General features: G+C 34.4%; 2 protein-coding genes across 3 annotated transcripts; one reads left to right on the top strand and one right to left on the bottom strand.

Annotated features, from left to right (window-relative positions):
- The first annotated feature begins 3773 nt into the window (after positions 1–3773).
- Positions 3774–10733, top strand: LOC104110348 (probable protein phosphatase 2C 59). 2 transcript variants are annotated; one of them, XM_009619816.4, is made up of 9 exons: positions 3774–3911; positions 4034–4208; positions 5200–5327; positions 7956–8054; positions 8146–8304; positions 9394–9480; positions 9569–9660; positions 10051–10125; positions 10274–10733. In XM_009619816.4, exons 2-9 carry the CDS (start codon positions 4126–4128, stop codon positions 10430–10432), a joined length of 882 nt encoding a protein of 293 aa, XP_009618111.1. In that variant the 5' UTR covers positions 3774–3911; positions 4034–4125; the 3' UTR covers positions 10433–10733. The 2 variants fall into 2 exon arrangements, with proteins under 2 accessions (XP_009618111.1, XP_009618112.1); XM_009619817.4 differs by having other exon boundaries at positions 3796–3911; positions 4014–4208.
- An 894-nt stretch (positions 10734–11627) lies between these two features.
- On the bottom strand, positions 11628–12994 carry LOC104110349 (pentatricopeptide repeat-containing protein At1g08070, chloroplastic). The gene is made up of 2 exons (XM_009619818.4): positions 12262–12994; positions 11628–12145 (listed from the first exon to the last, which is right to left on the bottom strand). The coding sequence occupies exon 1, from the start codon at positions 12927–12929 to the stop codon at positions 12297–12299; it is 633 nt and encodes a 210-aa protein (XP_009618113.2). The 5' UTR covers positions 12930–12994; the 3' UTR covers positions 11628–12145; positions 12262–12296.
- Positions 12995–13000: the final 6 nt, after the last annotated feature.

Genomic DNA, 13000 nt, shown 5'->3' on the forward strand with positions numbered 1-13000 from the left:
TTACCTATTGTATTGTATCGTATCGTTAAATCCATCATTACGTAACGACGAAATGCCACTTTATGGAACGACAAATTTGGTGTGCTGACGTGGTTATCTTACTTTTTTCTCTCATATTGCCCTGTATTATTATTAAATAATCATAATTTATTCTTTACCCTACTTTTTTATATAATAATTCTTCCGTATCTTTTTTTTTAGTAATATTGCAAGTTTATTCTTTATATTGTTGGTGCGTTACATCATGAAATAACGACAAATGATACAATCTATCCGAGCATTGTATTTATCAAACAATATAGTACAATGCAGTACAATATACTATAATATATTATGAAACGACAAGTAACAACAATCCAAACAAAGCTGTAAAAGTTAAGATACTTCGTATTATTTTATGATTTAGCAACAGTTCTATTTAGAGTAATACACAAAGAATGATTCGACAATAAAACAGTGGTAAACAACCAAAACTTACAGCTTGTTTGGACGGTGGTTACATATCGTATTGTATCGTATTGTTACTTTAAATATAATATTTGTTTTGATTGTTACTTTAATTTATTGTATTGTATCGTCAACTCCATCGTTATGTAACGACGAAAAGTGACACTTTATGAAACGGCAGATTTGGTGTGGTGGCGTCGTTTCTTTGCTTTTTTCCCTCTCATCTTGCCCTTCTTTATTATATAATTATATTTTATTCTTTATCCTACTTTTTATATAATAATTCTACTATGTATTCTACTTTTTTTTAGTAGTGTTGCAAGTTTATTCTTTATATTGTTAGTGCGTGATATCATGAAACGACGGTAAACGATACAATATATCCAAACATTGTATTCATCAAACAATACAATACAATACAATATATTATTAAACTAGATGTAACAATAATCCAAACAAGATGTAAAGTCCGAAAGAGGCATGTCCATTGGTTTTAAATTAATATCCACTTTCATTAATATCCACTTTCATTCGTTTATTATTTCTACTCACAAGTTATACATTTAATATAACAAAGTTATCCGAGATCAACTTCTTATTTCTTGACGTGGACTTTGTCTATCATGAAAATGCACTTGAAAAGAATTTAACCGTTTGTCCAAACTTCTAAAATCAATTTATTTAAAAAGTATTTTTCTAAAAATATATTTTATTTTTGGTGAGAAATAAATTGTGTTTGACTAATTAATTTGAAAAATACTTTTGAGTAGTAATTAATGTTTGACCAAGCTTTTAAAAAGTACTTTTAAGTATATTTTTTTTAAAAATATTTTTCAAAAAAGTAATTTTGGCAATAAACTATTTTTTCTGCTTCTCAAAAATTATTTCTATTTTTACTCAAAAGCACATTTTTCTTCTAAACACTTGACCAAATACCTTAATTTTAAATAAAAAGTATTTTTGGCCCTAAAAAAAACACTTTTGACAAAAAAAATAATAATTAATCAAACATGCTATAATTGTGATTGAAAAACACTCATAATGGTGGAAACCACACACGGTCCCAATATCGTTCCATTGTTTACAAATGTCTTCGTCCCAAATTCTGTCTTATCTGACAGAAGATATATATTCTTAAATTTCTTTTATTTTTGGAGAATAAAATCTGATAAAATAAGTCATACGTAATATTCCGAAAATTTGAAAAATTTAATAGAAAATAACATTACTTTAAGACTAATTAAAGGAAACAGTACGCTTTCAAAATAATATTTAAGGGTGTATTAAATGGTCTATGTTTCCTAGCTCTGCTGATACTTTACTACTAGATCACAATTTACAACTTGAAACTCAACTTGAAATAAAATATATAAAAGGAGTAACTCACACACAATAAAAATAATTGGATGAACGAGGTGAAACTAAATTAAAGTTTACTCATCATTGTTTTCGATAAAGAATAAGGCAGGGTAAAGTTCACTGAACCAAAAGTATAGTGTACATAACACTTATTATCCACTGCATACATAAACAATGGGAGAAGCCACAGGTAATCAGTTGTTAAACATTGGACGGGCATAGTTTGGACAAACGTGAAATTCAAATCAATATTTAAAATATTTGGAGTTTTGGTTTGAATTTTCTAATTATGAATTGGATTTTGAATTTAATTTTTAAATTTTTAAAAGTTTTGGATTTTCGATTGGATGTTGGATTTAGCACATTGGATTTTTGAATATTCAAAAATTTAATTTTTATTTTATTTTATATTTAGTCCATTATCCAAATAAAAATAAGTTCCACATCCTGTTCATTAGGCATTATCTCATATATTCAATATTAATACTAAGCTACTATCAGAATACTTTCTATTTGGACATGATTTTACTATTGTTAATTTTTATCAGTCTTATTAATGTTTCTATTGCATTTTCTTGATGATGAGTTCTATCACTTGAATACTTTATTTGGATAATTGTTGTGAGAATAAGAAACTTTTTAGGCAATTTAACCTGAAAACTTTATTTCGATGTTTATTTTTGTAAGAAGAAGAAACATCAACTTATGGGCTCAACTGAAAATCTGAAAATATTCATACCGATTAATCCAAAATATAACTTAAAAATTCGAGCTAATATGAGCTTTATTTGGATTGAATTTGGATTGTCATTTCTTCAATTCGAAAATTAAAATTTTAAATCGAAATTTTCATATCCAATCCGAACTGCCCGAAAGCCCACCTCTATATGAAGCTATTCCCTTCTACATGATTATGTGGTGGCCAAATCTTATTGTACAAGTGTCTGCAAGAAATCTCTTTAAGAACTAGGCCTAGTATGCCTAGTTCTAAAATTAAATGTATGCCGAATTGTATTTATTGTTGCCATTTCTATTCCCTATACTGACAACTACGTCTCAGTTCCAAATAAATTGGTATCGTTTATATAAAATATATATCACCAATCACGTCGCTCTATTCAATCTCATCAGAGACATATTATACAATAATAAATAATAACAATAACGACAACAATAACTATAATAATAAGAGTAATTCTCAATATTTTCTATTAGCACATAAGCTTCAGATTGAGATTAAATTAAAATACTCTAGAAAACATAAGGTCTAAGAAAATTCTCTTTATTTTCGACTAGCATATAATCTCAGATCGGATCAAAAGACTCTGGAAAGCAAAAGACCTAAGGTAAACGTACAAATGTCTTTAGGTGTATCTCGTCTCCTTTAATATCGTTACTTCCATGGTATCTGACCGACAAATTGGTATTCCTGACGTTTGATGGAGGACATTATCAAATCATTTCAAATATTTTCTCATTTTATTTTGATATGTACTATTTACATCTTCAGTCGAATATGATTATTTCGAATAATGTCTATACTACCCTCGTCATTCCTCAACCAAATACATTTAATTCATTAAAAATATAAAACTCAAAACTAATTCCTGAGGATCAATGATTGAATTAGTGATACATACAATATTAATATTGATAGTAGTAATAGATTTTAAAGTTTTACACACCTCAGTACTCTATGCATTGCCAAGTGTTGGGCAACCTTAATGGAAGTTTCATTTGGACAAGTTTTCTTGTCTTTTTGACCAATTCTCTTTAGCTTACCTCATTTTTCGGTCACGGCCTCATAGGGTTGGTCCCCCAATCTTTGACATCACCACCAACAACCCTCTCCCCCCCCCCCCCCCAAAACCCCCACAAAACAATAATTTCAAATTCTTTTCTTGAATATTTCAGGTAAAATTTAACCACCCAAATCTTGTCATTGACATATTTTTTTTAGTCCTATTGTCCATAATTACAATCATTTACCTAATTAATTAGCAAAAATCTAACAACCCCACCTCACACTTTGTTTCTTTCTTGTCCATTTTCCTCTTCCTCTTTCTCTAATGAGTTATTTTCCTCATTTGATTCTTTTTCACTAGGTAATTTTCCTCATTTCATTATGCTTAACACATATGTTGCAACACATGTTATTATATTTAAATTACATGAATTTTCATGATTGATTCTGAGCTCAACTTTAGATCTGGCATTTTCTTGGCAGCTCAATTGAAAATCTTGAAATGAAAGTTTGAATTTTTGCTGCTAATTAAGCAATTGCATATTGGGTAAAATCAATTCAGAGGAGTTACAGTAATGGGGTATTTGAATTCAGTATTATCATCATCTTCTAATCAAGTTCATGCTGATGATGCGCCTGTTAGTGGTGGTGGTCTAAGGTGATTCCCTCCTTATTCATTTATTTATGCTATTTTTTATTTTATAAAGTAATGATTTTTATGCTGTTTTTTGGGATAAAGTAATGATTTTTATGCTTTTTTTTTGGGGGATAAAGTAATGATTTTTATTAATTAGATTGGGGAATCCTGCATATAAGATGTATACAAAGGTAGAGAATGGTCATACAGAAAAGTATTTTGTGAAAATAGAACCTAATTTTTTATTTACTTGTGTTAAATTCTTTATGCATGTTAATTGGATTGTCAAGAAGATTATGTGGGCTGCTTTTCATTAGGTTTTTTGTGAAATTCTCTATGTAATTCCCTTTTCCCATGTTCCTGACATTTGTTAGAATCTTTTTTCTCATATGATGGAGCTTAGTTTATAAAAATTGCTTCTCGGGCATTGGGTACCCGCGCCTCGTAATGTGGATGCTTGTTTGAGCTGTCTTAACTAGAGGAATTTTCCATTGGGTTGAAATTGGTTCTCTACTTGCCGGATCCGACTAGATTAGAATCTTAGATATATGGAATGAGTTTGGATATGCTCAGACAACTGGAATGTGGTTATGAGTTGCTTTTGTGAATGAAATGTGCAATCTTTATCATGGGTTGGCTCTTGTATTAGTTGATGGATATTTTACGTAGAAATGTATGCAAATAAGCATAGCGGGACTCATATTTGCTATTGAAAAGAATATTCAAAGTGTCTTTCATGGAAAGAATTATTCGTTGGCCATAAATCCAGAAATATAAGGAAATCCATGCTTAAGTTGCAACTTGATATTATGGTGATTCAGATTATTTATAGTTGTGTTTGATCAGGTTCATGTGATTATTATATTCTGTCTGTTTTTTGTCATCATCTTGTCCAAAAATCCCGAAATAGTAGAATTTGAAGTGCTTTCATTGTGATTAATCTAGCTTTGATGAAGTTTTATATAAGATAAAAGTTGCAAAGCTGTAGTCTAACAGATGCTATGTCTTGCAGTCAGAATGGGAAGTTCAGCTACGGATACGCTAGCTCTCCGGGAAAAAGGTCCTCCATGGAGGATTTCTATGAGACAAGAATTGATGGTGTAGAAGGAGAGGTAGTTGGTCTCTTTGGAGTGTTTGATGGTAACTATTCTTCTCTGTTTCCGCCTCCTGACTGGAATAAAGTGGCCGAACTAGAATAAATGAAAAAAATACAGATCTTGATTTGTTTAAGAATTTAATGTCATTTAAGTTTTTACACGTAGTAAGACATTCAATATCTCAATCAGATGACCATAAATTCGTCTAGAATTTTTCTGTCGGACTACTGCTATCCGATACTTCATAGATCCTTACAGTTTGTATGTTCCGTTTATATTGGTTTCGGCGGCGAGGCCTAAGGATTGCCGCCACTGTTTTCTACAAGCATTACTTTTAAAATTATCTGCTGGAATTAAGAATTATCTAGTCTTCATTCTTCATTCAATACCTCTTCTAAGTGGTGAGCGAAGTACCTTCCGATGTCAGGGGGCTAACATTCCATTAGTGTATGCACGCATCTTTAAAGAAATGCCTGAATGGTCAGTCAACATATAAATATTTGGTAACTATGATGCCTGCAAGTATTCTCCATATTTTCAAATTAGGAAATGCATGGTAGCTTATGTCCAGTCAACGCTGCTCTTCCTCTATTGAGACACTGGCCTTACTTTAGCAGTCGATCCATTTAGAGCAGTTTCCGGTCAATGGCTTTGCTTGGTTCTAGCCATGTGTCCTGTGTCCCCTTGTTTCCTACTTTTGGTTCTTTCTGAGAAATCCCCGAATTGTTGCCCAAGCGTAGGAGTCAGCTGGGTGTTTGGGTGGTTCCTGTTTCTTCTTCCTTTTTATCCTTTCCCTATCTTTCTCTATTTCTTGCATGATCTAGCTTACATCTTTGCACTATGGAAATTTGTTTAGCATATATGTAAGAAATTGGAGAAATCCTTGCCAGTATTTGCTGTCCTTCCTCTCTAAAGGCATTGTGTTCAAAATTCTAGCACAACTCATGAGTCTACTTGTTTGAGCATTCCTCATCGCATGCATTTTGCTTATTTGAAACAATGTCTGATTTTCCAATAGTGGTCACCCTAAGAAAGTCTTAGTCGTGCTAGTACATTTGCTTTAAGTCCAATATTTGCTAGGAGTCTTCTAGTCTTGTCAAAGATCTATATGCTAATAGAAAATGTGTAGAACTTCTAGCGCTAGAGAAAATAAAATTTTATAATATTGGATTTAGACGGGTCTATATGGAGCGACATGGACAGTGAAGATTCATATAGCAAACTTGCTTGAAGTTGAGGCGTTATTATTGGTGGTAACCCCAGGAGAGTGAGAGTTGATGAACTGGAGAGCAAAAGTTAATATAAAGGCATTTTAGAATAAGAAAGATGCTAAAGCCAATATTTTGGCTGTGGATTAGTGCTTCTGCTTGAGAACTCCATTTCTCCTGTGTTTCTCCTGTTTCTACTCGACATTGATTTCTTTCTCACCAACTGTTAGTCTGTTATCATCTGTGTAGCACTAGAAAAGATAATGACATGAGGGTTGCCAATGAATTTTTGGTTATTGGTTGGTTATTTGTTAATAGCATAAAGATCCACTTGAAAAATACTCGGACATACATACAGATATTGGTAAACATAGACATTTTCTATTAATATTCACTAGTATGAGTCAATGAACGGACATGTATGTCAATCAAAATGTTTGATACTTCAAAAAGTTTGAGCTTATTTAATGATTATTTTAATTGCATCCCACTACGGAAAAAGTCATCTTATGAAACATGATGACAAACAGAGTGTAGGCATGTAGTGCCAGATGTGACACCCATGACACGTCGGATGCGTTTGACAAAAGTTTGATCATACCATAATTTTTTTCCTCTTATACAATCTTCCTGAATAGGAAATAAAGGTTTCTTCCAACATGCTCAGACAATAGGGATTCATTTTTGTTGGAGGCTCTCATAGTCAGTGGTTCTCCAACTGTGCTGGTGGATGATGCTGAGACACTGTAAAGGAAGGAATATATTGAAGAACAAGGTGGAGTGGATGGCGGTAAGTAATGCACTGGAGCAGCAGGTCAGGATAGAAGAAGAGAAATAAACAACTGAAGCTGGAAATGGTCTGAGGCAAAAGACATCTTTCTTTTGGGGGGGTTTTAGGGGGTTAAAACAAAATAAGGAGAAAGAGAAGAAAAAAGGAGGCAACTATTTCTGCTAGGATCTCCATAGCCTGTTTAACTTCTCTGTAACCTCACTCCTGGACACATTTCTGCTATAGTTTCCTCTTACCTGTAATTCTGGCCAGGCTGGGATCTCAAAGCAGTGATGGTCAAATCACTATTATGAAAGGTTTATTAGCGTCTCACTCAATCTTCCCAAGTTTGGTGAGCTAGAATTTGCACATGCTTTTGTCAGTTCCTAGTGATGGCATGGTACCTAGAGTACAGCAAATGTGCATCATTTTCCGTATCCTTGTTACCGCTCAATGGTTAGGCATGCTTCATATGCTGCAGGAAGCTGAGGGAGCTCTATTGGCATATGAGCTGTAATATAACAGGGATTGCACGAGGATACCTATCACATTAAATTACCACCTTGTATCTCGTTGTTATTTTGACTTCTTGATTCTGCTTAAATTCGACTTAACAGATAGTTCTCTTTCCATGCCAAGTTGGTTACATGCCTTCCAATTGGGTAGTTTTACCTGCATTTTTCTCTCATTTCAGGTCATGGGGGTGCTCGGGCCGCAGAATATGTGAAACACAACCTTTTCAGCAACCTGATAAGGCATCCAAAATTTATATCAGACACCAAATCAGCAATAGGTATATTGACATAGTGTGAAGTATAGTTGCTATGTTCATTTTCAGAAACAGCTTATCAATATCACTTCTATTCATATATTTGCTTTTGTAGCCGATGCATACAGCTATACAGACTCTGAGTTTCTGAAATCAGAAAACAATCAGCACAAAGATGCTGGATCGACTGCTTCCACTGCCATCCTTGTAGGTGATCGTTTACTGGTTGCAAATGTTGGTGACTCCAGAGCTGTTATCTGCAGGGGAGGCACAGGTAAGGCTTAGGTGATATGGTTATTTCTCTTTTGATTTTTGGCTCCTGCTTTGTGTATTTCAGCCCAAAGGCGCGCACGGGGTTTATTATGCTTTTTTGGATTTTACTTTTCTAATCTAAGTTGCTCATAATTGGGTGTGGGTGTTCGATACAGTTTCAGATCTAGAGGTCGAATCCTTCTTGATTTAAATTTAAGATTCGGGGGTGCCGATCTAGGTACGGATACGAGTGCGGGGATTTGGCTAAAAATAATTCAAATATCTGAAAATAGAGTTATTAAAATATGTCTACATTATTAGACATTATGTGAAACTTACAAGGTATTCCGAAATGGAAAAAATATTGATCAAGAGGAGAATCCGAGAAGAAGATAAAGTAAAAGGACTGACATAGAAATTTCTATATACAAGGTATTCCATTTTGTTCAATTTTACCATAGCTTTTGTTTTGATTTAAAAACTCATTGTATTGTCTCGAATTTCTCTGTCGATTTTGGTCAAAGTGCCCAAAATCGGTTGACCAGATTTGGTACGGATCCCACACCAATGTCGACACGGGCGCAACACTAAAAGTGAAGAGTACGAGCAACTTAGTTTCTAATTACTCGGTCCTAACACTACAATGACAAGTTCTTCATGTTGCGCTATAAAAGTGAAATATCACTGCTCACTGAAGTTAAGAGAACTAGATGAAAGATAAAAACATGAGGATACTTTACTTTTCATTCTAGAGCGAATGGAATAAAATAAAAGAAAGTACATCTGCATATTGATGATATTTCCTGAAACTTTGGGGTAATATGGAAAATGTCATGTCAGCACTTCTAAATATCACATCTTGTACTAGTTCATTTCATTTTCTTCCTTGTTCAACTACCATGAACAGTATCTTTGTTGTATATTACTTGCTAAGTTAAGCTGGTAATTTTCAAGTGTATATTCCTGCTATACTATTTTGGCAAACGAACTAATTACAATTACTTTGCCTGTTTTAACGTTCATTACTGTAGGGTATAGTTGTTATTATAATTAAATATGACCCTGTAGCTTTGCTCTGTCACCTAATAGAGTATGCTAATTTCATTCTCAGCTATTGCTGTTTCTCGAGACCACAAGCCTGACCAAACAGATGAGCGACAGCGCATTGAAGATGCTGGAGGTTTTGTGATGTGGGCAGGTAAGCCCTTCATGTTGTTTAGTCCTGTGTTAGTCAGTTGAAATGGTTCTAAAAGGCATACAGTTCAAACATAACATATGGTGTGCAGGTACCTGGAGAGTTGGAGGTGTACTTGCTGTTTCCCGTGCGTTTGGCGATAGACTTTTAAAGCAATATGTTGTTGCTGATCCAGAAATACAGGTAACTTGAAGAACTTTTATTCTTTCTATAGATGAATAAGGCAAAATAGGGCTGTTCATGTTTTTGAGCTGTATATCAAATGTTCTATGTATGTGCACTTGTATTTTTGAACCTATTAACTAGATGTATATTTTGGTAGATTTCTGAAACTGTTCAAAAGTTGGTCCTTATTGAATCCCGGAATACTCCCTACCTTTTTCAGACAGCAAACTTTTGCTGCTTGATTTCTTTTTTCCATCTCATAATAATTTTAGGACGTGTAACTTTTGATAGCAGCTGATAGCATGTCTCTTCGAAGATACTTCAATTGAATTTTTACTGCTTTTTCTCATCTTATATACCTAATTTTTTTGGTGTATTTGTGGGCCTAATTTTCTGTAAAAAATACAGGAAGTAAAGGTTGATGGCTCTCTTGAATTTCTTATCCTTGCAAGTGATGGACTCTGGGATGTTGTGACGAATGAGGTTCATAATTCTTCCCTTTTTTCTTGAAAGAATCAAGAAACCAGCATTCTTTCTGAGCTAGATAACCATTAAATAGCCATGGTTTTATTTCAAATATCTAGCAGTTTCTAGTCAATTACCAACCTGATCGTTACACAAAAATTTGCAGGAGGCTGTGTCGATGGTTAAGCCGATCCAAGATCCTGAGGAAGCAGCAAAGAGGCTGATGCAGGAAGCATATCAAAGAGGAAGTGCAGATAACATCACCATTGTGGTTGTCCGTTTTCTGGGTAACCAAGAGGGTTCCTCTCGTGGTGTCTCGGCTTAAGAAGTAATTGCTCAATTGCCACTTCTAATCTGTGGTAATAGAAGACAAGAAAAACTATAGGACATTACGTAAATATTGAATATAGATAGACTTATGCGATTGTGATGTAAGAAACCTTTAGAAGACATTGTCAAACTCCAGCTTCTCTAACTTGTAAGAAATGATCAAGAGTGAACCTGGCACAGTCGATCCGCAATTTGTTGCTGTTTTGTCTTCAATTTAACACTACGCTTCCACTCACCTGTTGCATACTGTAGCTTGCTGAGAATGAATATAGAATGGTGAAACTCTTCCAATTGTCTATGCTTTGTTTTCTTGTAGTTTTCATGTTGACAGCTTGTGTAAAACTAGTAAATTTATGATGAGTGCTCACAATATAGAATGCATTGAGATGTTCCCTCCTAGGCAAGCGTTTCCTGCTCGGGATTGAAGCGTAGTAGTTGTTACTGTGTCACATCCTGGCTTGCTTTTCATGATAAGCAATGTTATACTATTGTGCCATTGTGCTATGTAATTCGAAGTACATGACTCCTCAAGTCTCTGAAGTGAGTTAGTACTTGAATTGACTAAGTTAAACAGCATTTTACACACAGGACAGGTTTGACAAGGTAATAAATGGCCAATATATATTGGATAGTTCATGCATTTATCGGAAGTTAAAAGTATGATTTCTTAGTAGGTGGATAGCCACTAGGCTTCCTTCTAAACATTATAAAAATATTGGATGATGATCTCACCATATTTTTTTCTGAATCAAGTCAAATTTGTATCTGCACCTAACATGATTTAGAAATAAACTTACTTTTCCTAAACAGTTAAAAAGATGTTGCTTGAGATTAGAGAAGGGGTTGGGACCTAAGTATGTCTTTGTAAGAATGTTTATAAATTGAAGCTGTCTTTCTAAGAATGTTCTTGGTAAAAGTCTCGAGTTCTTTAAGCCATCAGTCATCTTAATTAATTAATTTGTTTTTGTGGTGTTTACTGGAGTTTCATCTCGCTAAATTAAATAATCATAGAGAAGCATGTTGCACACAAAATTGCAATGTGTAACTATATAGACTCCTAAGTCCTATCTTCCTCTTCCTCTTTGTAATTTTTTTCATTTTTTTTTTAATGTTTTGAGAGGTCGATATTGAAACTATATAGCTATATCATGTGCTCGGTTCACTTCTATTCTAGCCTAACTAGTGCGCTGTAGTTGAAGTATTGGCTGATTAAGTACATGTCTTTCAAAACAAGATCGGCAGAAAAGAAGAAAGAGTTGCTCATCAGTTGCATAATCAGTGCGGAGTGTTACTTCCTGTAGCATTCGTTTAGTCGTCCATTTTAATCAGTGCGGAGTGCTGCTGTACGAAGATATACGACGAAACCTAGAAATCGATCACTGATCCAATTTGAGTACCCTGCAGGATAGACCTCAACAGAAAACTGATACTTCCACATAATCAGGGTAATGTAGGAGACATCTCTATTTTTTTCCCCGGGGCTTGTTGACCCATTGGTTGCAACTATATTGCCTTGATGTTTCGAAGTATCATAATACTAATCTGATTTGGTGGATAATTGCTACACAAACTCATACTTCTGTTCTGCACCAAATTGAGAGCTCTATATTTGCATCTTCTGTGTTTTATTCTCAACGAAGACAACTGCTCACATTTGACAAGCTCAGCAGGGTTCTTTCACATTCGAACAAGGCTGCAAGTTACCCATCTAATCAAATGCAAATTGAGGGAGAATAAGCAATCATTTTCAACCAAGAGTCTAGAGCATATATAACAGAATCATTGTTTTATATATATGTGAAGAGTAAGATAAGAAAGATATACTTCTCTTGATCGTTGCATCAATTTCCGCCATCTTTTTACCAGTAGTCTTTACAAGAACATTCTCCATCTTTAAAATGATGAAACCTGTTCCTATCTCTGACGATAATTTCACGATCATAAACCTTTGAGATTAACTTGCTTGCCTGATGACAATCTTTGCAGACACGCAAATTCTTTGTGATGCGAAGAACTGCCCCAGGTTTAGTCTTCAACAACCCAAAAGCAATAGCCAATTTCTCACTATGATAATACAAAGGATTTTCTCTTTCCTCCTCATCAATATCCTGTTGTAGTCCATCAGAATCTGGGACATAGCCTGCAGATTTAATACAATCCAAAATTTCATTTACTTTGGCATATATCTCTTTGGCTTGAGGATGAGTCCTTCCTCCTGCAATGAACTCGCTAACAACGCCTTCCAATTCAACCACAGAGAAGCCAGGGACCTTTTTCACTCCCCTGTCATTCATCAACTTCCTTATATTGGCAACATCTTCCCATCTACCAGCATAAGCATATAAATTAGCTAACAGCACATACCGGCCACTGTTTTGGGGTTCCAGTTCAATCACCTGCTTCCCTATTATCTCTCCCAGCTCTATGTTCTTGTGAATCCTACATGCACCAAAAAGAGCACCCAATACACCTACATCGGCACTCATAGGCATTTCTTTTATGATCTTTCTTGCTTCTTCCAGTAATCCAGCTCTTCCAAGCAAATCAACTAAGCAACCGTAGT

Source organism: Nicotiana tomentosiformis, unplaced genomic scaffold (assembly GCF_000390325.3).
Source record: "Nicotiana tomentosiformis unplaced genomic scaffold, ASM39032v3 Un00463, whole genome shotgun sequence".
In the NCBI taxonomy this organism is placed as follows: domain Eukaryota; kingdom Viridiplantae; phylum Streptophyta; class Magnoliopsida; order Solanales; family Solanaceae; genus Nicotiana; species Nicotiana tomentosiformis.